A 27,978-nucleotide genomic window follows, 5' to 3' on the forward strand; every position below is an offset into this window, starting at 1 on the left:
ATTTTATTCTCCATTTCACGTTGACATTTCCACTGTCTTGGAAACTCTGCAGATGGAAGTAACTGATTTACAGTGCTACAATAAATTAAAACACATTAACACCAACAACATAAAAAATCAACCTTAACATTATGTGTGTGACAGCGGAGAAGTATCACAAATTAAGATTTTTTGCACAAAAAATTGTGAGCGCCTTCAGAGCCACATACCTCTGTGAAACTTTCTTTTCAAAAATGAAATTTATTAAAAGTAAATCTCAAGCTTCAACAACATGAAAATCTGAAAAATCAACTAAGATGTGAAACTACCAATATCGAAGTAGATTTTAAAAAAATTTCAGTGATTGTAAAGAAAAGCAAATATCTCATTGATGTAGATATATAATAAAAATGAGTGAATAAAATAAATTTTTATGGCATTTGATTTTTTAAAAGATTGTTTTAACACACACATTGTTATTTTATGTGTGACCCACGGAAAACTAGTTTGTCAAGGTGGCCCACAGAACAATTTTGGTTGGCCAAGCCTGCCCTAAACCATGGTGTAATAAAGAATGCAATGAAGCAAAGCATGAGAGGGGGGAAAGCACTGTGGAATCTTTTCTAAAAATGTTCAACTGCAGAAAAATTTGAATTATTATAAAAAAATTTGAGCAAAAGCTATGCACCTTAGAACACAAAAAGGCATCCTCAATTAAAAGAGCAAAAGATACAACAGCCATGTGGAATAAGAACAATCAAAAGGATAACAGATATCAGAATACTCCACCATTTTAGAAATGGATAGGAAAGGACATTACGAACTCAACAGAAATAGCAAATGTTCTTGAGAAAAATTCTGTCAATATCATCCAGAGCTTCCTACACTGCAACAGTACTAACGCTTACTACTGCAACAGGATCTAGAAATGTTAAACAGATGGGCTGAGAGGTGGCAACTGAAGTTTAACATTGACAAATGTGGGTTACTGCATATGGGTAGTAGTAACCCCAGAGTAACATACCAACTGTGTGGTACTACACTCAGGGTAATAGAGAATGAAAGGACCTAGGGATAATTATGCAGTTCAGATATAAAATTTTTTGAGCAGTGCAGACAGGCTGCAAGAGTAGCTCATGGTGTCTTGTCAATGACATACAGAAATTTTGCTAGCAGAATTAAGGAGGTGATTGTTCCCATGTATAAGGCAATGGTCAGGCCACACCTTGAGTACTGTATACAGGTCGGGAGGCCTCATTTTAGGAAGGATATATATCTGCTGGGAACGAGTACAGAGAAGGGCTATGAGATTGGATTTGTACAGAACCTTAATAAGATCCCAGCTCAACTAACTATAGAGCACTAGTGAACAACTTTACAAATCCAAGCAGTCTAAAATGGCTAGATCCAATCCAGCATAATGCACCCTAGAGCCCTATGGTGCACTATGCTGGAGCACACTGCCAGTACAAAGTCTACAAGCATATTGCACATCAGAACACAAAAAAATTACTATTAAACTATGTAGCCAAAATAAAATGCTTGTTGTTTATTTGTTATTTGGTTTTTAGGAGCATTAGCAACTAAGGCCATATTTCTCCGAGATATGTGGTGGTTATTACCTGACTTTTCTGCATCCTCTGTATTTGGTGGTGACGGGCTCGAACCCTGGTCTAATCAAGAAGTGTGTGCTATGCACTGCTGCTCCTTCCCACCTGGCTATGGAGGCGCCTCAAATCAAATGCAAACCAAACTAATCACTATTGGAAACTCTATGTGTACCAAAATGGAAAAGTGCTGAGAGTCTGTCCAAACATTAATAGACCAACAAGCATGCATTTACAAGAACAGTACCTAAATAGTCATTAAATTTTAACAACTGTGCAATTGTTAAATACTCCTTTTCCAACTAGGACTACTCAAACACCAAATTGTGGTCTCTTTCAGGGAATTTCCAAAGCACTGCTACCAACACTTACATACCAGTTATTTAAAAAAAAAAACAATTATACATATATTATGCATAATTATACACATTTTATGAATTATACATAATTATATACAGGAATAAAAACAATAGAAAGATCACATAAAATGCAAACTTTAAGAAAAGGTACAAAACTTGCATAAACATACACATTAAGCAGTAGATCTCACCCATATTCAACTACTGGGGTGAGCCACAGCCTTCTTACGGACACTCAACTCACAGATGACTAAATAAGCAGCTTTATGGCTGATATGCATATAGAGCCTTCCTCAGCTTACATAATACTCGACTTATGGAAATTCGACTTTATGTAAGTTTTCGCTGGCCGGTGCAAACTTAAAAAAATCATGGAAACGTATTTTGCACCCTATAGGAATAAATGGAAGTATCATGAAAATATCATAATGTGAACCCAATAACATTGTTGTTTTTTTTTGTAATTCGTTCCAAGACCCTGGAAGTTGAAATTTTTGCTATATAACTAAGCTATTTATCTCTCTCTCTAAAAAGTCATTTTTATAATGGAAACTGCACTACACTTTCATCATTATCATATGTTCCGTTATAAGAATCAATTTTGAACGCCTTTTGATATTTTTCTAAAACAACAAGGTTTCCCCCCCATCCTGTGTCTACTACCATAAAACAATTTGCACTTTCTGGTTTATTGGGCTTTTCTGTTAGTGCAATCTATCATAAACGGGTAGTAAACTATCTTATTGCACTTGCGATAATACCAATAACTGGAATTCTGTGGGTTTTTCGTTGCGGTATTATGGTGAAATGAGTTCCCCTTCACTGAAATCTTCAATCATATAAAAAATATAAATAAATTTTCAGAATCTTGTCTTCATTCCTATTTACTTATTACAATTATGAAGGGAAAGGGACCAATGGAAAGTGAAAGTGATGGCAGTGCTAGGAAACTAAACAAAATGATTTAGAAATGAAAATGATTAAGTAGTACAAAGTTTGTCATCTATTGCATGGAATTAAGTCTCACTGCTTCAACTTTGAATACTATTTTAAAGGACAGTGCATGTATAAAAGAACATGTTAAAGGATCAACACATTTAAGATCAACAGTGATCACAAAACAGTGTCCAGGTGCTAAATCAAAGATGGAAAATCAGATTCAGAAGCGAGTGCCCCCGAGTCCAATGGCCATTCAAACAAAAGCAAGAGGTATTTATGAAGATATTAATTAAGGATAAGTACGCCGAACCCCAAGCCAAGTTCGTGGCAAGCAATGGGTGGTTTAATATGTTCAAGCATCGCGCTGGTTTCCAAAACATTAAAGTATGTGGTGAAGTTGCCAGTGCCGATTCTGCAGCTGCAGAGAAATTTTGTGATGTGTTGGAAAAAACCCCTTCTAAATCTCCACAGCCCTCAACTTCCTCAGCAGCATGCTTATCAGCTGGAGAATTAATTCTGGCAATGATGCTCGAAAGGTAAAACTTGCTGACGTTATGCTTGTCTCGTTTCTCTTTTTTTAATTTTGTACACTTATATAATTTTTCCTGCACATGAGATAAAAAATTGAATAAATAATTCTATTTACATGTTCGTCGAACATTTCTTTTTTGCTACAATCAAATTTGCGAGTGCTGCATAAGCATTTTGGGAAATTCCAACTTACGTAGAGTTCCATGGAATGCAACCCTTACGTAAGTTGGGGAGTGACTGTAAACCTAATTTATCCCATAACAGGTGATTGTAGCCCAATATCATTTTAACCCAAAAACTAGCCAATAAAAAGCAAAAGCATTTAATAAAATTGTGCTCATAGTCTCTAGTTAATGTATCTTCTGCCTTCTTGATTTTGGTATCTAAGAAAGGTAACGCGTTAGTCTTCTTTCATTTCCAGTTTGAATTTAATAGCAATTTCTACTGCTGATATAATCTTTGAATTTGCTTAATTCAATTTCTCTGTATTCCCAGGTTAAAAACATATTATCCACAAAACGTATTCATAAGCAGGTCTTCAGCAGAGCTTGCCTAAAAGCTTTCTCTTCAAAAGGAGTGTTTAAAAATATGGTCATACCATGGAGAACCTGCTTTCATCCTCCATGTAGCAGATCTGCTACATGAATGATGTGTTTTTAACTGGTCCTGGACAAGGGACTGACATTACATCCAAATGGCATACCTGTGGGCAAAGGGCCAACAATGGCAGAGGGTTCCATACTCTTTGCAACTGTTTTACTTGTAACAGATTTCCACAGTCCTCTTCCCTTTACCACTAGTTGCCTACCACCACACAGACACAATGTTCACCTAAGCCTGCTCAGACCCCAGAAACAATCTGGCTATTTTCCTGTAGTTTTTATATTATTATTATTATTCAAAAGTAAGAATAAAAGTGCCCCATTTTTAATTATTTGTCTTTTCCCTAAAAAAAAACTGAATGATGAACAGCATGCACTTGCTGCTGCAACTTTTTTTTTTTGATATGCCTACTACTAGATAGTCAAGAATACTGTTTCACTATATAACTGAAGCCACAATCTATTTATATATAAAAAAAAAACATGGGAAACTAGATCATGGCTTCCCAAAGCAGTGTGTTTCTCTCTATCATACTCCATGTTGTGTACAAGGTGTTTCATAACATGTGGGCCATACTTTCAGGATCTGAAAACAATGAAAAATGTTCATACAGACATATGGCCAATTTTGGACAGTTATGGAACTACTGTTATTTGAATTTAAAAATAAAACGGCTATGGAGTTTAATGGTAAAAAATAAATAACAATAAGCAAACATGTAACTAGTATGAATAAACATTTTACTAGGTATATGTCCACTTATTTATTATTTATTTTATTTTACTGTTCAAGTATCAGAAGCAGCTCTTTCCGATTCCTTTCTGAATCATGTTGCTTATGTTTGCTTCATAGATATCTTTACTGATAATAATGGTATCACCAAGCTGAATTTTTAGTTGTTTTGAAATTTTTATGTCTACTATTAATTTTTATTGATACTTACATTTTCTTGCAATTGTCTGACTATGTATGAAAATGGAGGTCTGTGTTGAGGGCTTTGAGACCAGCAATCTACCAACAGAGCCTGTAAAAAAATAAAACACATGACTTATGTGATTCTAGTGAGTTTACAGAAAAATAAACAAATAATCCAATACATTTTAAAACTACAAATTAAATGCATGAGTGTCAGCATAAAAAGCCTGATCAATCAGCATAACAGAACTGATCATTTAATTCACAAACAAATAGTGTGTGCCATTGCTCTCTCATATAAGTTTTTTTTCAAATCCCTCTAGAGCAGGAGCCTCAAGTTCATAAGAACATACAGACCACACAAGCACCTCATAGGAACCCAGAGGCCAATAATACCAATTTTCAAAGGAATTGTACAAAGAAAGAGTTAATCCCCTGCCTCCTATTAGCATACTATAAACAACAAATGACTTAATAAATTACAGCACTTATTGCTACAGCACAACTAAAAAATTCACAGTTGTCACAAAAGACAGAATGTTAGGACAAGTGTTAACAAAACCTTACATTTATTATTTTTATAATTCCTGCTTAGAAGGCTTGAAATGTACACATTATGGAAATAACATACTTCTACAATTTTCATTACTTTCAAGCCATACTAAACATCTTTGAAAATGATTAAAATGCCATAACACCACTCACTGTGTCAATCAAGGCTTATTTCCATAGAGACACAGTTGATATTTTTTATGACATATAGTTTCATCATAGGAGATTATCCACATATTGGCAAAAGAATTTTCAGCTCCAGGAAACCAATAAGATTTTGAGAAATATTTGCCATTTTATTGCCCTAAATGTCATAATTCATAATCTATAAATAGCTTCATAGTCCTAGTTCATGCTCCTTAGTTTATTTTGAATTTTGCTAGAGGTTCTGTAGGTTATCACTTAATATATGTAGAACCTTTATATCATTCAAAGGCACCTCCATAGCCAGGCGGGTAGGAGCAGCAGTGCGTAGCACACGCTTCTTGATTAGACCGGGATTCGAGCTCGTGACCACCAAATACGAAGGATGCGGAAAGGTCAGGGAATGACCACCGCATATCCCCAGAGCAATATGGCCTTAGTTGCTAATGCTCCTAAAAACCAAATAACAAACAAACAACTCTGCATGTATCGTCTTAGTTGCAATCTCGCTTGTGCATATCATGTTAGTTAGTTGCAATTTGTGCGTGCTGTTAAAAAATGCTTATGCATGCTATCCTGAAATTTATAAAGAAAAGAGAAGATCTTGGAAACAAACACCTCTTAAAAGCATTTCTGAAAAAGACGACTCCTTGTACTTCCAACAATGAGTGCCGAGCCATCAATGAGTATGCATTTAATCAATGATGAAGAATAAACATTCTTTAGCATTTGTAAGTCATAAATAATTTCTTTAAATTATAATTTGCTTGATTTTACAGGCTATGTTTTCATTTCTTTGGATAAATCAATCACTGTTTAAACAAACTAAATTAGCTAACTAATTTCATTGTTGGGAACATAACTCCCGTTTTCAACATTATGTCTATAGGAAATAAATTCCTGCTTTACGAGCGCGTGCTAAGAACAAATTAACTCGTAAATTCAGGAACTACCTGTACAGTGTTATTTTCTTAACCTTTTTCAATGTCTAAATTGAACTAGTACCCTGCATCTTTACTGAAATGCTCTATTAGGCCAACTCTATTAGAGTAATAGGAGTTATGTCATGCACCTCACCCAGAAGTTTTCTTCCACACATCACTTGGCTACTCATTTAGATTTAATACATTTGTTAATCGCTCAATATGATTAAGTTACTAATTGAGACTATCTATTGTCTGATGATAAAACCAAATAGTTCTGAAACTGGTCACAATAGTACCTTTGAGTTTTTAACAAATAACGGACTCGCCTTCTTTTGATATTATTTGATTGAAAACAATATTATTTAAATTAATTCAACTTGTGGATAAATATAGTTGTTTCTAAAGGGGCTAAGGCCAAGAAGCCTGTCACCGTCACTGGAGAAAAACATAACACGAAGTAGTGTTATTTTCTCAAAATAATTAAACACCCATGCTGAAATAGTGCCCTGCTTCTTTACTGAAATCTAACATAAACATGTAACACATTTGTCATAACATATGACAATTATGTTTCTTCACCTACTGTCATGATGTGGAACACTAAAGAAGCAAGAATAAGAAATTTGCTTTTTTCTGCAAATTTTCCACTAAATGTGTGTTCACACCAAAGACCAACCTGCATTTTAAAACCAAAAATGTTCTAAATTTGAAGCCTGTATGTCATGTAATCAATAAAGGTATTTTAAATGAATACAAAAGAAAACTCATATTTTGAAAAACAAAACATCTTATTTATCCCTTTTTTGAGAACTATTAATTGAATAACACTGCATAATTAACTCATATCTGTCATCTGGTTTCCCCAGGGGCTCACATCTGGTGTGAATGGGCTTGGCACACCCAGGGTCCTGAGGCTGGATATCATCATTTCTTCTCCTTCTTGGTGATTCCTCTCTCTCTCTCTCTCTCTCTCGAATTGTTTTTTGGTTGGTGCAGCATAAGCCTCAGGCTTCCTTGCACCACATAGCTAATAATAATAAACTTTTTATTTTCAAAAAGCTGGAAATAAAGTAATTGTAAGCAGGAGGAAAACAGAAAATTTTTGGTCAAAAATCTGTCAAAAACAGAAATAAAAACAACAGGATATTCTCTGGTAAAAAGCAGAAGTTCATTAAAAAAAAACAAGAGGAAAACAGAAAACAGATTTTGTTCATATCACTGCTTCAAGAAACACAGGTTCAGTTTTTAATCTTCAGAAATATTGAAAAGAATGACTTTGGGTAGTTTGTTATATTATTTCATGAATATGCACTTGCCAGTTCCCCACCCAAGGACCACTGCAAATAAATTCTTTCTCTTTTTGTAATTCAAAAACTGTTGCTTCAAAAACATCTATTGTTTCACATATTTCTTTATCCATAATGGGAACAAAAAGTATTAGAAACTTGTTCACAAAATATTTCAAACTGAAAGTGATGCACTGCCAACTATTAAATTTATGTTACCTCAGCATTTATAAGAACAACATTTCTCAATGGGAACTTATACATGTAGTCACATGCAGCAATAAAGTACTCCCTCACTAAACAAAAGAACAGAATCTTCTCTGTTTTAATCTTGTTTTAACTCTCCATAACCTTGGCTATAGAAATGCCTATGACTAATCAAAATCATCCTTCTGATTTAGTCTGCTAAGAAGATTTAAAAACTATTATAATAAATTTTTGATATCATTCTTCAACATAATATTATGTGCAAGTAATAACATTAGTACATGAATGTGAGGTGTATTTAATTGAAAAGCTATTGTTCAGATTTTTAAATGTTGGCATAACATTTAGAAGAAAAAAAGAAAATTGCTTTATTCCAGCTAAAATAGGAATATGAACAGACTTTTTGCACAAGTAAAGATAACATAGTTAGAATTATTGGCCTATTTAGGATTTCTTTCAGATGGATGCAATACAGAAGTTTTTTCTCGAAGAGTTTTTCATTAATTTATTGGCTTTCAAAACTTCTTTTGGATCATGAATTGTATTTGGATATGAGTCAGTGGCACTCACTAGTGAATGTTCATTGTCGTTTTCAATTCTGTAAATCTGAAAAGTGCTCATATTGCTTTCCTCATCTCCTCTAACCTCTTCTTTAAATGGGTTTGCCAAAGATTGCCATTGCTCTACCATTCTAGTTACACATTTAACTGAAGACAGCCTGTGTGCACACAAATCTTTTTTTACTTCAGTGAAATGCATCAGTTAAAATAGTATCAATCTATATCTCCTTTTAACACTTTAGCATTAGTAGAGGCATATGATGCAAGAAAGCAAGCTTATGCAGCATCAGCCAAAAAAAAACAAAAAAAAAAAAAAAAAACTTCCACTTCACCAGTCCATTCGTTCGAAATACCTGTCCAGCTGAGCCTTAAATTTATTTAGGCTATCAACTTCCACCAAACAACTACCCACTGGCAAATTTCCACACATCTATCCTACATCTGTCTTTCCTCAATCTGAATTTATGCCCTCTCAGGTGATTATTCTGAGCAAGAGGCAGAATCCCATTAGCACTGAGCATGCTCAAACCATTCAAGGCTTTATACACCTCTTATCAGATCACATCACCGGTGCTAGGTCTCCAGACACTGTAATTTGCAAAACTTAAGACTTTCTTCGTAAGAGCAACCCTTTGTTCCATTCACTAATCTTGTTGCCCTTCTCTGTACTCGTTCCAGCAGCTCTATATCCTTCTTGAAATGAGGCCTCCAGACCTGTATACAGTACTCTAGGTGTGGCCTGACCATTGCCTTATACAAGGTAATAATCACCTCCTTATCCCTGCTAGAAAAATTCCTGTATATCATTGATAAGACACCATGAGCTACTCTTGCAGCCCGTCTGCACTGCTCAGACAACTTCATATCTGCCTGCACAATTACCCCCCAGGTCCTTTTCATTCTCTACCACTGTCAGTGTAGTACCACAGAGTTGGTACACTGCTCTGGGGTTGCTGTTTCCCATATGTAGTACTTTACATTTGTCAATGCTAAACTTCGTTTGCCACCTCTCAGCCCATCTGCTCAACTTTTCCAGATCCTGTTGCAGCAGCATAGCGTCAGTAGTGTCCTTAACAACCCTGCCAAACTTTGTATCGTCTGCAAACTTGGACATTAAACTTGATATACCATCATCAATATTATTTATAAATAGAGAAAACAATAATGGACCCAACACTGAACCCTGAGGGACTCCACTAATAACATTAGTCCACGATGAGCAGTGTCCATTGATTACCACTCTCTGTCTTCTCCCCCTCAACCATCCCTTTATCCATAGCAGCAATTTGCCTCCAATGCCACACTGCTCCAATTTGTGCAGCAGTCTTCCATGTGCAACAGTATCAAAAGCCTTTCTAAGATCCAAGTATATAATATCAAAGTTATTCCCTGCATCCAGTTCTTTTGTGACTGCATCATAGTATCCAATCAAATCGGTCAGGCAAGACTTCCCCTTAACAAAACCATGCTGTGTCCGAGCTATAACTGAAGTCTTGTCTAGATGATCCTGCAGTGCTTCTTTAACCAGTGCCTCCATTAATTTTCCTGAAACAGAAGTTAACTCACAGGTCTATAATTACTTTGTCAGCCTTTGACCCTTTGTGAATTGAGGTCACATTTCCACATCTCCAGTCTATGGGTACCTCCCTTGAGTCCAAGGAAGCTCTCATAATTATGACCCAGGGTTTGCTTACTTCCTTTGTTGTCTCCTTTAATATAACTAGATAGTTATATTAAAGGAGACAACGTCCCATCCACCCCAGGTGCCTTTCTTGTGTTTATGCCAGAGTTGAATACACCTCTGGCATTCCCCTCACTGAATAACTCCTCATGTGTGAATGTCGATGCAAAATATTCATTTAGTTTGTTAGCTACCTGAGCAGGATCATCAACAGTTGAACCATCGATATCAAGTGGACCAATCTGATTCATCCCCTTCCTTCTAGAGTTTACATAAGTAAAGAACACTTTGCTGTTTTTCTTTGCGTCCTTTGCCAAAGATTTCTCGTAATCTGCTTTCGCCTACCTAACCTCCTTTGTAACTTGGTTACAGATCAACTTATATCTATCATAGGCTTCTGTGTCACGTGTTAATTTATATGTATCCCATGCATTTTTCTTCTCTGCCATATGTCTCATTAGTTCATCTGACATCCATTTAGGCCTAAACCTTGAACAATATTTCTTAGTTGGTATGTAAAGCCTAGTAGCTTCCAAGATAAGTTCTTTGAATGCTTCCCATTTTGGGAAGCATTCACTTCTTTCTGGAAAGCAGTAAATATCCACTATATATTCATCAACTTTCAAAGGAAGGCATGCAGCCCCCACTTTTTAGTGCACAAATATTAAAAATAGGAAATAGAGCAATTTGTGGTCATTTTCTCTTTTAAAGAGAAAATTAAACTGCCAAATCAACATCATTGCTATTCCAGTTTTTAGGACTACCATAACAGATGGATTATCAACACTAAGTGCCAAACTGTTTTTTGAAGGAATCCCACATATTTGAGATTATTCAGAAGGATGTTAGCAATAAGAGCAGGCTGTTTTCAATCTGACAAACTATTATTAATTTTTTTTTAATTATGAAAATCACCATATAAGTATGTGGTGATTTTCATAATTAAAATCCCTAGCTTTGAATCCCTATGTTTACTGCCATCTGCAGCAATCAAAATTGGTCCTTTTTTTAAAAGCCATTACTACCTCTTCTTTTCCTACTCATTCAATTTCACTAATAATGCCTGTTGTTTTTGTTCCAAAACATTTTTTTTTTTTTTTTTTTGCTATTGGGGAACATATTTCTACAAAATCAGCACAAGATTATGCTCTATGACAGAATATGCATATAAATATTCAGCACGTATGACATCATCACACTATGAAATGCTAAATCACTTTTTACATTTCTTTCTATGCACTGCATCCTGTTCCTTATGTTTATTTGTTTGAAAATGTGTGATTACATCACATTTTCTGCTATTTGAAATTGAAAAATCACATCTACATACAGCACATGATGCAAACTTTACCTTTACGGAGTTTATAATACATGGAAAATCTTGCATATGTGTCTTCTGAATATAAAATTTCCTTGTATTTCTCTGGAATCTTTTTGAAAGACATTGTTAATTAGCTTTGCATTGTACAAGTACAGCAAAATGATGGCATAATTCAGAGAACAATGCTATTACCCATGTTTCCATTTTGCAATGTTAGCTAGAACACCTGATAGCCAATTAACAAAAATAAGAAATTGACAAATTAAAAAAAAAAAAAAAAAAAAATCCAATTTTAATGTAGTTTTATTTTTTGTAAAATAGAAAAGATTGAGAAAACCTGAGTTTTTGCAGAAAGATGGAGATACTCTTTATCACAAACTACATTACAATGCTGAGATTTGTACTTATTTATAGCATTTTGTTTATTTACATAAGCCTTGTCCATTGTATAAAACTTGTGACAAAAGGATTGTTCAGTCTGGTACACAATTAAATGCTTCTGATTTTTTTTATTATTCAAACTTTGTAAAGTTTGAATAATAAAAAATTTAATAATTCTAAAAACATTGTAAAATTTGAAAAATTTTTAAGTCCTGTTAAAGGGTGCCATTTTGTCCAATTTCAGTCTAAGCCAAAATTATTCCCTGGCTAATTCTTATGAGATAGTCAGTCTTTTTTGATCCTAACAATTTCAGCTTGTTATCCAGCAAAATGCACATCCCAATGATAGAATACAATTTACAGATAGGGTATTTTTATGCCTCTCACCTTTAGCTGCTTTGACAGTTATTCAAAAACACAGTGGTAAGCAATCTTCAACACTACTAATGGGGTACCTTCCCACTCCCCCACCCTCATAAAACTGCATATTCTTATTCTTTATTTTTTATTATTATTTAAAATACTATTTGGAAAAGGAATAGTTACTTATAAAAATAACAAACAAACTCAAATTAATGAAATTAAGAAGTTCTGCAGTATATTTTGATTTTATGAGATGAACAAGCAAAGAAATTAAATGTTTATAATACACTTGAGAGTAATTTTGATCAGGGATTTTCTATGTAAATAGAGAAAAAGCTCTTCATTCCTCACAGCATTTCTTTCTTCACTTGTAAACCTGATTACAAAATCTTTAAGTCACTTAAACCTAGGTCAAAATGGCCAAGGATAAATAATTTCATTATTCCTGAAAACAAGTGTTTAAACCACTTTATTCTAAGTTCTGAACAAAGAGAAAGATTTAAAAATTACTGTGCTCACCCTGAGTACACTGGTGCATTTGAGGTTGTCAACACATTGTCGATGTCCCATGGCTACTCTCCAAATAATTGCATGAGGATGTTGATCGTTGTAAGCAAATCTTTCTGCAATCAGCTCAAAGAGCACTGATCTATTAAAAAAAATTGAAAAACTTAAAATGGAATATTATCTTGATTAATCATTAATCAATTTCTAATCTTTAACAAACTTCTGTTTTACAAAAGTTTATTAAAAGGTTAGCACAAATTGTTTTATGAGTTTATCAGTTATAGGCATATATTGTTTGCACTTCTGAAACCTCACTGATTAATTTTTGTAACAGAGTATGGAAAAATAAACCTATAATTTTAAAAACCAGTTTTATAAATTCAATCTAAATGTATTATGAATACTTCTATATGAAAAAAAAAAATACTTTTTATTTTTTGATTTAATTTAAATTTGCAAACTTGCCTTTTGAATGGTTCACAGAGCAGAGAGGTGTTTTTATTTTAGCCATCATTCTCCTATTCTTTTATATCTTTAGTTATTTTACTTAGCTGCTTCCCCCCCCCCCTTTGGACATTTTGATTAGAAATGCAGTTTTTAAACTGTTTATTTGTTTCTTTAGTGGGTTACTTCATTCCCATCTATTTTGTTCTATTATAATAGAAGTTTATTTTCAGTCACAGCATTTGTTCATTAAGGAGAGATTTTGTCTGCCCAATATGACTGGACACTATGATGCAGTAACAAAGGAACTGAATGCAAAAAATAATTTTGATACTTGGATTTCAAATTGGAGCAGTGTGGCACAAAGGGAAAGTTACTGTTATGGATAAAGGGGTGGTAAATGGAAGAAGACAGAGAGAATGGTTATCAATGGACACTGCTCTTCGTGGACTAGTGTTATTTAGTGGGGACTCACAGGGTTCAATGCTGGCCCATTCTTGTTTTCTGTATTTATTAATGTTATTGACAAAGGTATATCAGGCTTAATGTCTAAGTTTTCAAATGATACAAAGGTTGGCAGGGTGGTTAATGTCAGTAATCAGGGTGAGATCTAGGAAAATTAGGTGTCAATGAGCTGAGCTGAGAAATGGCAATTGTCACCCATGTCAACTTGGAATAGTGTCGCCACTATTCCTACAAGGTCTGTATCTGATGACTTAAGAAGTACTACAAATTCATTAAATTTATTTACAACGCTCTCCCACTGGTGTACAAACAAGTATAAATGCACATGTTCTTACTCTTAGTTACCCTAACACAGCCCATGTATTTACTTGTTCCCTGATGATTCACAGCAGGGGTTGCAATTCTTAACACCTTTCTTTCCAGACTGTTGCATGTTCCAATACAAGCAGTGCAAGAACCATTTTCATCTCTGCCCGAGGCTCTAGTCAATATATTAGTCTGTATCCCCCACCCCAAGCCAACAATTTTCCAACTCATCTATCACTGCCTTGATAGCATCAGTAAATATTCTTGCACCATTTCTATTTAAGTGTATCCCATCCCTGTAAAAAGTCTCTCCTGTTAACAAGCACAGACCATGCTGAGAAAAACTGACCCCATAAACATTGCACATTCTCTCCAGGACTGAAAGAGTGACAAGACTCTCAACATGTACTCCTCTTATCTGAGCAGAATTGCAGACACACTTTCAAATTCAATCCTAACTAGCAACTTCTTTTTCCAACGTTGTCCTGTACTTTAGCATTAAAATTATGGAAGAAAGCTAGCATCAGTTAAAGTTACACAGCATCAGTTAAAAAAAAAAAAAAAAAAAAAACACCCATTCACCAATAATTTGTCTAGTTTTTCTGTGAATTTATCAACAGATGGAAATTTTTCCAGCAATTATCCACCTGCTGGTTAAAGGCAAACTTCTGCACATCTATTCTGTAACCATCCTTTCTCAATTTGAAGCTGTGCCCCCTCGTGTGCAGTTTGAGCAAGAGGAAGAAGACCATCAGCATTGAGCTTGCTCAATCCATTCAAAGTCTTAACACTTCAATCAGATCACCTCGCAGGTGCCTAATCTCCAGACACTGCAATTTGCAGAACTGAAACCTTTCTTGGTAACAGAAACCCTTTTTTCCCCCCTCACCAAACTCAATGCCCTTCTCTGTTCTCATTCCAGCAGCTCTACATCCTTCCTAAAATGAGGCCTCGAGATCTAAATGCAGTACTCAAGGTGCGGGCTGACCACTGCCTTATACAATGCAATAATCACCTTATGTCTGATAGCAAAATTGCTGTATATCCTTGGCAAAACCCCAGGAGTTGTCCTGGCAGCCTGTCTGCACTGCTCAGAGAACTTTATATATGACTGTACAATTACCCCATAGGTCTTTTTAATTTTCCACTACTCTAGGATTACTGCTACCCACATACAATACTTTGCATTTGTCAAATGTTAAAGTTAAATTGCCATTTCTTAGCTCATCTACCTAACTTTTCTAGATCCTGTTGCAGTAGTGTACCATCATTCCTGTCATTAACCAACCTGCCAACCTTTGCACCATCTGCAAACTTGCATATTAAGCCTGATATGCCTTCATCAATATCATTGATACATACAGAAAATAACAATGGGCTCAACACTGAACCATGGGACCACTCCACTAATAACATTAGTCCATAAAAAAAAAAAAAAAAAAAAAATATCAATGTCCACTGATTACCATCCTTATATATATGTATAAGGATGGTAATCAATGTATCATAATACATGGAAAATCTTGCATATGTGTCTTCTGAATAAAAAATTTCATTATATTTCTCTGGCATCTTTTTGAAAGACACTGTTAATTAGCTTTGCATTATAATTATTATTATTATTAATAGCCATATGGTGCAAGGAAGCCTGAGGCTTATGCTGCACCAGGAAAAAATGATGGCATAATACAGAGAACAATGCTATTACCCATGTTTCCATTTTGCAATGTTAGCTAGCACACCTGATGGCCAATTAACAAAAATAAGAAATTGACAAATTTAAAAAAAAAAAAAAAAAAAAAATCCAATTTTAATGTAGTTTTATTTTTTGTAAAATAGAAAAGATTGAGAAAACCTGAGTTTTTGCAGAAAGATGGAAAGGGGTCAAACTGAGTTTAAAAAAATACCGATTCTCTGCTGTAGATCCAAAAAATAGGCAGTTATATGAATTTTTAGATGAATTCTGATTTCCAAAAAAAAAAAAAAAAAAAAAAATTTAAATGAACTTTGATCAGTGCACCAAACTTGTAACTTAATAAAATGACTTTTCAGCTTAGTATACAAATTAAATGTTTTCATTTTTTATAAAATGGGGATCATTTCAATTTTGATGAGACATAGATGATCTGAAATCCGTCCACCTTCACTTCCCCACAACCACATGCAAAAAAGAAAAGAAATGATGCAGAGTATTACAAGAAAACCTTGAACAAAAATAAATAACATACAAATAGAATTTTACCACTCTGTCTTCTCCCATTCAACCATCCCTTTATCCACAGAAGCAACTTGCCCTTAATCAATGTTAAAAACCTACTCTATCCAAGTACATTACATTTCTGATACAAAGACCATGAGAAGGAATATATGAACCAAGTAAATGGAGATGATTCATCAATTTCACCAAAACTAACCTTAAATGTATTCCCTTTCATAATGAAACTTTGCTTCTGTTCCAACTGTACATTTGGTTTACTCAAAGCTTTATGGAGAGTTGGAGGCCCTGTGTATATTGCTGGGTCAATAAATATTACACTAAAATGGCATGTTTCAAGTGAATAGGGCAGACAGTGTAAGGCCTGCATTTCATATAGAAGCAGCGACCATGCAGAGACAGTCTTGCACCAGCTTTGAAAGTACTGAATGTAAAGAGTACTATTACTTCCATTTCATATCAAATTAGCATTAATGAAGAAATTTGTAAAAGCTTTAGTGAAGGATGCAAGTAAGCATATTTGTAATCAGTTTCCAAGTTTATTTGATGCAAAACTGAAAGGCATTTTCATTGTGCCACAGATAAAATTAACCTAAAATGAGAAATATAGGAATGGCATCCACAGTTAAAAAAAAAAAAAAGAAAAGAAAAAAAAAAAAGCAGAATGGATTGGCTTCAGAAATGTTACAACTTCTTTGGGAATAAGAAAGATGCCAGTTAAAAGCACTGTTGAAAATATACTCAATTTCAAAAATTAGGATTAAGATTAGTTAGTTATATTTTGCATTCCTACATACAAGGTGTGGCTATTAAATAACAAGACTGTTGCAATAAAATAAATATAATGAAATATTTCATAATTTACAAGTTATCCCCTTCAAAATGTATGGAACAAGAAATTCAAGAAATATATGGAACAGTGTGTGCACACACACTGTTCCATACATTTCTTCTAAGCACAGAAACATTTCTGGAAGTAATCTTCTGTAAACCCTTTTAACACTTTGGTCGTTTTTCTCTGACTCTCTTCAATGGACTGAAAATAGGTTCCTTTCAGTACACTTTTCAGTTCAGAGAAGAGAAAAAAGTCACAAGGGGCTAAGTCTGGTGAGCAGGATGCATGTTCACAGACAGGGATTTGTTTTTTGGCCAGAAACTTGCAAACAGAGAGTGCATTGCATGTTGGACCATTGTCTTGATGGAGCATCCAACCATCCTTCCACAATTCAGATAATTCCTTTGAATTTTTTTCACACAGCCTCATCAGAACTTCAATGTAATATGTTGACTGACCATCTGATTTGGTGGGATGAATTCATCCATAATAATTCCTTTAATATTGAAGAAAACAAGAAGCATGGTTTTCATTTTTTTTCAATCCAACAATCTTGCTTTTTTGGTCTGGGGGATTGTTTTGTCTTCCACTGCACTGACTGTATTTTAGTTTTGGGTCATACTAAAACAGCCAACTTTCATCACAAGTAATTGCAGCACTCAGAAGGTCGGGATCTTCATTCAAATATTTGGCACCATCTTGGTACACACTTTTCTCATCCCAAGATTTTCAGTTAAAATTTGTCTTAACTGTTTCTTTTTTCATATTGAGTTCTGATGCAACCATTCTAATGCTTAAACAATGATCACTTCTAATCAATGTCCTTACCCAGTTTCAACAGTTTTCACGAATAATGAATGGCCTGGTCATTCAGAGTCTTTCACATTCTCTTTCTTCTAAAAATCTTTTGTGCTGTTCATAACTTTCGTCTGGTGTTTTCTTTAGTTTCGTTAAAAATCTGAGGTTAATTCATTAATTGATTCTTTTGTTTGTCACTTTACTGGCAACCCGCAAAAACACAAGGTAATGAAAACTTGTCTCACTGCAAAGTGAATGAGCATAACTTGGCAAAACACTAAGGAAAGGTCAAGGTCAACTACTGTGCCTTTGTTTCACAGGTGGCCCTTAGTGTGAAGCGGCTGTGAACACAGATACTACACATTATTATTTAATAGCCACACCTTGTATACTTCCCCACCCCCCAGAAAATCTGGTTCAATAAAACGTTCATTTGAGATCAAAAGACCCAGAATTTATTCCAGAAAATCTGGTGAATCTGCTTAAACATTCATTTTAGTATTAATATTCTATCTTCTATTTTTTCACTTTAATTAAATTTTATCCATTTTACTATAAAAAAAAAAGAAATTTTATTTGAATAAATTAATAACCATTTACAAAGCAAGGAAAAATGTACTGTATCTTCCTTTTTTTTCTAAATTTATGGAATATCCTTAGATGATACCAAAAGATTAAATAAAAAAATCTGTCAATTCTGAAATTAACATAGCAAACTTAGGACCTATATATTAGAATAGAAACCGGATTCTACAAGTTTTTAATTTGCATGGCTGTGTAGCAGATCAATAAACACTACTATAGGAACTGAGGCATAATAGATTCTGTATCTTTGATTCATCAAAAAAAAAAAAAAAAACCTAAAATTCATGTGCTTAAAACCTACAATTACACAAACTAGAACTGATTATAAGGATTCCTTCTACAACTCACCCAAAAGCATAAACATCAGATTCTTGTGTATACTGGCTCTGTGGATATACACGGGGTGGCTCCACTTGTAGTGTCTGGATCAGTTCTGGACTGATATAACTCAAGTGACCTCGAGGAATGCAACCACAATCTTCCCTACAGAGAAAAATAATTAATGCTGTTACACTGATCTGTTTTAGTCACTCAAGAGTGGTTGCCACTGACCTCAGTGGGGTTTTTCTCAACTTTTTGGCATACTTGAAGGTCACAGCACAATAGTTTGCTGCGGCATACAGTTTGGGAACTAATTAAGTTGAAAAGTTCCCAAACTTGTAAATTTAATTAAATTCTTCCCCCCCTTTCAGATTTGAAAAATCGTTTACTGATTTTATCAACAAAGTCCTAAACTTCTGGATACTGCTTAACATCCTAAACTCTGTTGATAAAATCAGTAAATGATTTTTCAAATCTGTAGAAGGGGGAGAATTTAATTAAATTTATTATTATGAAAATTAGATAAATTAATGCATAACAAAATAGCTTGCCAAATATAACTTACTGAGGAAATGTGCTAGGTCATAATGCAAACAAAGTTAATTTAAGCAGTATTAATTGTGGTGTTATCACATAGGAGTGCGATACTCTTTGTATCACACCCTTATGTGATGCTTGGCAGGATGATTGTATCCATTTGTATTTATCTCTTGGTTCCTCTGTAGCCAGGTGGGCAGGAGCAGCAGTGTCTAGCACATGCTTCTTGATTAGACTGGGGTTCGAGCCTGTGACCACCAAATACAGAGGATGCGGAAAGGTCAGGGAATGACCACCACATATCCCTGGAGCAATATGGCCTTAGTTGCTAATGCTCCTAAAAACCAAAATAACAACAACAACAATTTATCTCTCAGTGAAATTGCTGCACTGTTTTTATTTATTTCAATCTTTTACAATTCATAATTGATCAGAGAGACAATTCCCTTTGCAGACTGAAGAACTCAGTTAATACTAATAAATGAGGGAGGTCTTTTCATATGGAAAAATAAAATTAGGATAAGGGGAATAAACATAAAATCTTGGTAGATGATGTATTTTAATGATTGACAACACCAAGAGTGGTGTTGTCAATCATTAAAATACATCATCTACCAAGGTAGTGAAAGTAGAGAGTCTGACAAAGTTCAATGTAAGATGGACGTTAAAAAAGTAAAAAACAATGGACAAATGAACAAAACCATGTGAAATTCTAGCATTAGTTGAGAAGTCAGAAGGTAGCCATCTACCACAACACAGTTGGTGGCCAAAAAGAAAATTGGCTATCCAATTGCAAAAATACAATGCAAACCTTGTATTTTTCATAATCTAATATAATTAAAAGCCTTAGAAATGTCAAAACTGCTTGAGGGTTCTCTGAAGAAATAATACCTTTTTCAAATACTTCTTTAAGTGGCCAAACTCAGGAACCACACTGAGTGTTATAAAGGGAATGTTTTAAGGTTTAATCATCTAAATTTCCCATGTCCTATTACTACTGGTAATAAAAGTAATGGAAAATGATGCAAGAAAGCAAACATACAAAGCATCAGCCATTATGACGTACATTATGAGCTACATCCAATATTTCAACATTCATCCAAGGGTTAAGATTACAGTGCTGCTCAACCCAATAATGCTCTCCTAAAATCAGCTGAGCGAATAGCCCCCATACTCTGAAACATGATCACATAGCCTGTGCTCAGTTTTGCCAATGTAACCTAACCTGCAATCTGGGCAGGCAATAAGGTAAACCACCATTGAATTAAGCAACAATGGAAGCATCAATTTTTTCCTAAGCGTAAGAGATTGCAATCTTCTACGAGGAAGTTGTACACAGCCAATATGATAACCACGTAAAATCCTGAAAAGATGAGTGGAGTTACCCATACCCAGATAGTAGGAGATATATGCAGTGGTGATACGTGAATCGTCATGTCTAAGATAGGAACCAACTTCATCACACTGAATTTGTATTCTATCGAGAACATGAGTGGGGTAGTTGCATTTGGACAAGTCCACCTGAATTCTAGAAAATGAATTCTAGAAAACTCAGCCTCTCTGTCGTGATGTCAGTATGTGACCAAGCTCAGTTGAAGAACACTCTCTCATCGTATTATGTGTGTCCTGGGGCATGGTTCAATTTACAGTTAGTCAATCGCGGAACTTACGTTTCCTATATACCGAGGTAACCAACTAGCTAGCCCTTTTTGGCAAAATAAGATATCCAAAAATGGGACAGCTTTGTCTGCCTCCATTTCCATAGTAAAAGAAATGTACATTGACAAAGAATTGAGGTATTTGAGTAACAGAACCTTGGATCCCCGGGGAATTATGGCAAATATATCATCCACATATCTGCACCAGAGCCTGATGGAGACAGGTAAACCTGCAAATATTTTCTCTTCAAGTGCCTTTATCAGATATTGCAAATATCTGAGGACAATAAAGATCACTATTCATTTTGTTTTAAAAAAATGATTATTTATATAACCAGAAATTTCCAAAAACTTCAATAAAACTTTACCTGCAAAAAGAACTCAATTTGAGTTTCCTTGGGCTGCAATAATAATGTGCAGCTCCATCCTGTAGAGCATAATAATGAACCCAGCTTTCATCCCCCAGCAATAATATGAAAAATTCATCACTCTGTATCAGTAATAAGGAACCTTTTTTGAGACAAGAGAGTGAAATCAGCAAAAAACAATAAAAAAAAATTAAAAAAAGACAGAATTTGGGAACCACAGCATATTATATAGGACTATTCAAAAAGAAGTACATGTATCAAACAGCACAATAGAATATAATTAGTATTATATATATTTGACTGTGTTGGCTATGCTTAATTATATCAATGACTAAGAGAACTTTTATTTTTTTTTATTTATTTTACTCAAGGTAAAATGAAAGGATTCTAACAATTTCTTATAACACAGAACAGCATTAGCAATGTCATATTATATGTTTCTTTCTACTAGTAGTGAAAAACTTTGTAACCCAACTGAGAACAAACATTCTTGCATATGGTGAATGTGCACTTCCAGTGCTGATATTTAAGGCAATAATTTAAGGCAAATCTGTGCATGAAATTATTTCATACACAGATTTTTCAATTTTCAAAATAAGGTTCTTCATGCTGGCAATATTATCATCTGAAGTTTTATTATTTTTATATATTTATAATTAATCAACTAGGTCTAACTATATGCAAATCTTCTAACTCACTTGTCCACTTTTAAAAATTTGTATCTGGTTATTATAAACTTTTCTCACAGTGATGCAATTTTCATTTTACTGCTGTATTTGTTTTTTTTTTTTTTTTAAGATTTTTAAAAGGGTTACTCTTTCAACATTAAAAAACTAATTACCAAGCACTTCTCAATATTGGTGCAATCTGGAAAGGGATATTTCATCTTTATAAATAAGACATCTCATTCCACGAGTAAACAATTTTATAAACTAGTTTTAAAACATTATCATCAGGTTTTTAATTACTGAAATGAAAAGAAAGAAATTCTTTTTAACAACTGTAAATTTTAATTATAAACGTGGTTAATTTTTGAATCACTTCTGTACTCTAAAGTAATTCACATGGTATTTTACAATTTAGTATGAAAAGTTACTTAGGAAAAGGATAATAGCAAAGTGAAATTCAATAACTGAATAAACATATTGATAAAAGTAATACGTATAGACAGAACCATTAAAATATAGTCATTTACTAACCTGTCTTGTTCTTTTGCAGCCATTCCTTGGTCCATTATACACAATTTAACTCTACTTTCCAAGATTATATTCTTGGAATTCAATTTCTTGTGCACAATTCCTTTAGCATGAAGATAACCCATTCCCTAAAAATGACACAGAAAATAATTTCATATAATCAAACAAATATTTTATCCATTTCATATTTCATTTATATTGTATCTCTTTGGGTATTCCAAATAAAAAACAAAAAACTACATTTTTTTTCTTTTTTTTTTATAGATTACTTATCTGCTTTGTTCATAAAAATTAATTAAGTTGGAATTTAACAAAAAATTTATTTGACTATGTGACTAACAGCATTTATAATTAACATTTTCATAATGGGAATTTAAATTTTAAATAGCTGCAATTCCTGTTTTATTTAACACACAGTTGAATTTAGGCTTGTTGGAAAGATACACATTCTTCCCCATGAAATATTATATAAATAACAGTTAAGTTTCTGCATCACTAATTTTATTCTCTGAATCTAATTCTTTCATGACAACCTCAGTTAAACAAGTTAAACTCATGCTACGTTTCCTGCATAATTGCATTCCTGTTCAGGTGATCCTTCAGGACCGCACCTGAATCCAAAGATGCACACATTATAACAGAGGTTTGGCAATCTGTTCTGCTGTTTCCTTCAATATCACATGGTAAATCCCACCTGATCCTTGTGTATTTTTCATTAAAAATAACTTTTCTACATACCTATTTACATTGATCACATGGTTGTCTAATTGACAGTAAATCACTGTTTTAAAATATAATTCTCATGTGTATCTCTTTTGTAAATATGTTTTGTTAACCCCTGGCACCACCATGCCGTGATGGGACTAATTGTATGTCTATCATTGCTGCAATTAAAGATTCTATTCTATTCTATTCTTCTGCAGTGGTTTCAACTGTGCCAACTGCTGAGTAGCAAAATGTGAATAGATACAAGTGACTAAGCCATACCCAGACACAAGTAGATCCAGTTGCCTTGTTTGAAGCCCTTGGATATGTAGGCACCAATCTTATCTGCATATCTACAAATAACCTTTATTTAGAGAAAAACTAATAACATGTGCCTATGGTCTCCATCAGTTTTTGTAAATGTCCTCGAATATTTTCACTATTTGGTATTCAAAGTGGCAACCAGTTCACCTCTGTTTTTTTGGGCAGTCTCTTCTCACATGTACCAAACAATCCAATTCATCCCAAAAGTTCTCTGTAGGATTGAATGCAGGGCTCAATCCTTGAAGGCTTCAGGACATATTTATAGTTATGTCTAACGTGGTACTTGAGTAGGACGTCAGTAACTATCAAGGGAGGGATTCCTGGATATTAAAGGTAAGGCAGTGTATGCGTTAGATGTACTGAGTGCTATTTGTCTGCACTACATCCAAATATAAAAATTAAAAGCCAGAGTAAGCAAAACTAAAAAGTAATTTAATTAAGATCATCTCTTCTTTGTTGTTTTGAAAATCTAGAACATAAAAGCAAACATAATAAATAAAAGTTTAAAGCTACTCTTTATAATGTTTCTGTAACCAATTTTAATATTTTCATAAAAGTGTACATGGTGTTACAAATAAGTCTCTTTTCAGTTCTCAATGGGCTAACAGCGAACATAATTGCTCATATAACAATGTGTTGGTGCCTCCGTAGCCAGGTGGGAAGGAGCAGTAGTGCGTAGCACACGCTTCTTGATTAGACTGGGGTTCGAACCAGTCACCACCAAATACGGAGGATGCGGAAAGATCAGGGAATGACCACCGCATTTCCCAGAGCAATATGGCCTTAGTTGCTAATGCTCTTAAAAAAAACCAAAACAACAACAATGTGATTAAACATGAAACAGCAACTCACTAACAATACAATCATTCTCTAGGTACATATTGTTTCTTTTCAACACCGCCCAATATGTGTCATGCATCCAACCTTGGAGGGTTTTTTTCAGCACTCTTCAGGTAGTATTAGTAGAGTGATCGTATTGCTAGTGAGTAGTCTACAGTTTTCTGAGGGATGGCAATTTTCAATACCAAACTTGATTGCTGCATGTTATGAACACATGTAGGAGGTTCACTGGGCCCTCTGAAAGATTATAGTAACAAATACAAACTTTCATTCATTCATTCTACTATCCCCTCTAAGAGCCTTATAAACCTCAATCCATTCCCTCCTCAAGTTCCTATTACCAAGCTCAGCTGAATTATTCAAAGTCTCTCTGATCTCACCTTGCCATATTGCTCATCTCTAGACCTTTTCAAGAAATCATTGTCCTTTTTTAGGTGTGGCCTCTATATCTGGACACAATATTCCAAGTGCAGTCTCCTAATTGCTTCATACAGTAGAATTATAATTTCACTATCTCTACACACAACTGTTTAATACATTATCAACAGAACACTGGCCCTCTTTGCTACCTGTCTTCAATGCATAAAGAACTTAATGTCTGTCTGTATCATAACCTCCAAATCCTTTTTCTTCCTCTACCATCTTTAATTGGATCTCTCCAAATATGCAAGGTTATTAATTACATGTTGTAGCATTAAAACATGGCTGCCACTTTTCTGACCATCCTCAAAGCTTGTGTCATCCTGAAGGGATGACGTTCAAACCACTCATTAATCCAATGTTCACATCACATCATCTGCAAATTTTGACATCAGACCTTGAATTACTTCAATATTACTTTCAAAAATCTGATTTGGAGAAACCATCCCTGAGCAGCCCCATTTCTGACCCTAACCCATTTTGAAAATAATTACAACCCTTTGCCTCATGTTGTGCCATCCAGTAATCCATTTAAGGATCTCATCTGTGATCCAAACATGTCCTGGCTTATACAGCAATCTTTCATACAGGACTGTGTCAAGTGCTTTACTGAAATTCAAATAAACAATGTAAAAGCTATTTCCTGCATCCAATTTATGAGTGATACTATCAAAATAGTTTATTGGGTTAGTTAAACAAGATTTTACTTTTACAAAACCAACAGACTTGCTTCTCCAATCCAAGGGAATCAAATTTTATAATCAATCTTAATGTTTGATGATTTAACCTTAATGGTTCCCTCATCGCTTGTTTTAAAGTAACTGGCTATAAGAAATCTATCCCAAGGCCTTTACTCACTTTCAAGCTCAACAATTTCTATAGTAAACAATCCTCTACAATTTCCATACTTCTCATTTCCGTGGGACTTTAAACTGAAAAGATCCATTAAACTCATCAGCTAGTTCATCATTGATTTTCTTGCAATTATTATGTAAGGAGCACTATCTGATTTGCTCTTTTATTCTTTGTAGTTACAAATGTATCCTTGTAGCTTTTCTTTGCTGTTTTAGCTAGAAATTTCTCATAGTCAATGTTTATCATTTTAAACATTTCTGGTACAATTACAAAAAAAAATTCATATTAAAATGTCACCAGAATTTTTTGCTCATATCCACATAATATATTTTGTCTGAGAAGTGTGTGTGTTTTCACAAGCCAACTTGCATGTTGTGTGGGTTGAAAAACCCACACAACATCACAGACAAATATATAACTATTACATACTTCAGATTTCTTCATTGTTCTATAACCATCCTATGCTTTTACTCTAATACACTAGCTATTTCCTTATGCGTCCACCTTGGTATCCTCCTTTTACTATATTTTCTTAATAGTATATATATGGATTTATGGCTTCTGTTAAAATTATTCTTAATTATTCTTCCTCTAAATTATTCTTAAATATTCTTCCTCTAAATTATTCTTAAAATATTAAGCTTTAAAATTATTCCACAATTCATCTGTATTTTCCTTCCCATCACTGCCTTTCCATTTTAGAGGCCATGTAGCATCTTTAAACTGTCATAGTCCCTTAAAAAAAAACAACCTGCCCTTACTTAACACAACTGAGATCCTATTTATCGTCATCTGCCTTAGCACTTTATGATTGCTCCCCACTAAGTGTTCCTGTAATTTAAACCCTTATGATACTATTATCTGGATTGTGGATGATGATTGGGTCAAGAATATTCTTGCTTCTAGTAACTTTCCTAATATGCTAGTGTAGTAACAGTTATCTAGATAACTAAAACATTTTGTCTCCTATAGTGAGTTTCTCTCCCAAGAAAAAGCGGATTGAAACCACAGTTCTTTAAACCTGAGATTCCTTATTCCAGAATCTTCTTTTCAACTGGTACTATAGAATACCATTTAATGAATGTTTTTGTGAATGATTTACTTTTCATCTTTACTATCAGCTGGCTGTTATGGTAACTTTACTATCTCCAGAAGACCTTGTCCCCTGAGGTGAACAGTTTGATAAAACTATTCACATTAGGAAAAAAGTTGTGTTGGGTAGTTTAGAGTTTGTGTCAAAAATAACTAAAATGTACTGAGATGTTAGTGCACCATTTCATGTTTTAAATACCTAACTGGAAAGGGCATGCAAATAGCTTTCAGGCATGTTTGATTTCAACGCTTCAGTTTTTTTATAATAGGATGGTTGATGTTAGTTTTATTTGGCTTATTAGCATACAAGCCATACTACAAAATGTACCATGTCTGTACCATGCATGTTAAACATGTTGAATAACCTCAGATAATTCACAGAAAAATCCTACTTTCCTTCTGCCTGAGATTAACTTTTAGCAAAAGTTTTCAGAAACTTCTATTTTGTTAAAAATTATTTCAGAGCCACACAAACTGAGAAATAATGAATTTTGCATACATGATTTCTTATGTAGGTTCAACGATCCAACAAATTTAATTAAAATGATGGGGGGGATTAAATTGTTACTTTTCCGGTATTGATTTAGCATTGAATAACTTACTGACAAAGTGATTTCAGGTACTTAGATTGAACATTCTCACCTGTGCTATTTGCCTTGCAATATTCACTTTCGTGTGAAAAGGAAGACGATGACATTTGAGATGAATATGTTCATAGAGAGATGGTCCTTTCCTCATACTACAAAATATAACAAGCATACATTTCAGATAATATAAAAACCCAGTAATTTGTATTTAAAATTTTTGTGGATTTATTGTTCATATATTTTAGATTTCAGAATATTGTTCTGGTATTATGAAATATAAAACTACTTCAATGATAAGAGCACAAATTCTCTAGAACTGCCTGTAATTAATACAGTATTTGATAGTGAGATTACATTCCTATTCTACAGTTCAGGTATGAAAAATGATGTAAAGTCTTTGATCTCTCAAATTTTAAGATCAACCACAATGAGTTGCCTAGTTTTCACTACTAATAAGTAACACTTCTTTCCCCACCAGACAGCTGTTTTGATGTTTGCCAGCATCTCATCAGTAGAAGGCTAGACTCCTCCTCAAGTACAATACAGACAACTCAGCGATGGTATAA

At 34.1% G+C, this 27,978-nt stretch overlaps 1 protein-coding gene across 2 annotated transcripts in view; it reads right to left on the reverse strand.

Annotated features, from left to right (window-relative positions):
- LOC150090900 (uncharacterized) overlaps positions 1–27,978 on the reverse strand; it is a 220,303-nt gene that overhangs the window by 4,054 nt on the left and 188,271 nt on the right. For both annotated transcript variants that reach the window (XM_090380589.1, XM_090380588.1), the window contains exons 8-12: positions 27,468–27,564; positions 22,593–22,717; positions 18,858–18,992; positions 12,874–13,003; positions 4,962–5,042 (exon numbers count right to left, since the gene is read on the reverse strand). In XM_090380589.1, coding sequence (XP_090236715.1) covers positions 4,962–5,042; positions 12,874–13,003; positions 18,858–18,992; positions 22,593–22,717; positions 27,468–27,564 — 568 coding nt within the window. The remainder of the gene's footprint in view (positions 1–4,961; positions 5,043–12,873; positions 13,004–18,857; positions 18,993–22,592; positions 22,718–27,467; positions 27,565–27,978) is intronic.

This window comes from Mastigoproctus giganteus, chromosome 1 (assembly GCF_048544385.1).
Source record: "Mastigoproctus giganteus isolate SK-2022 chromosome 1, ASM4854438v1, whole genome shotgun sequence".
NCBI classification, from domain to species: domain Eukaryota; kingdom Metazoa; phylum Arthropoda; class Arachnida; order Uropygi; family Thelyphonidae; genus Mastigoproctus; species Mastigoproctus giganteus.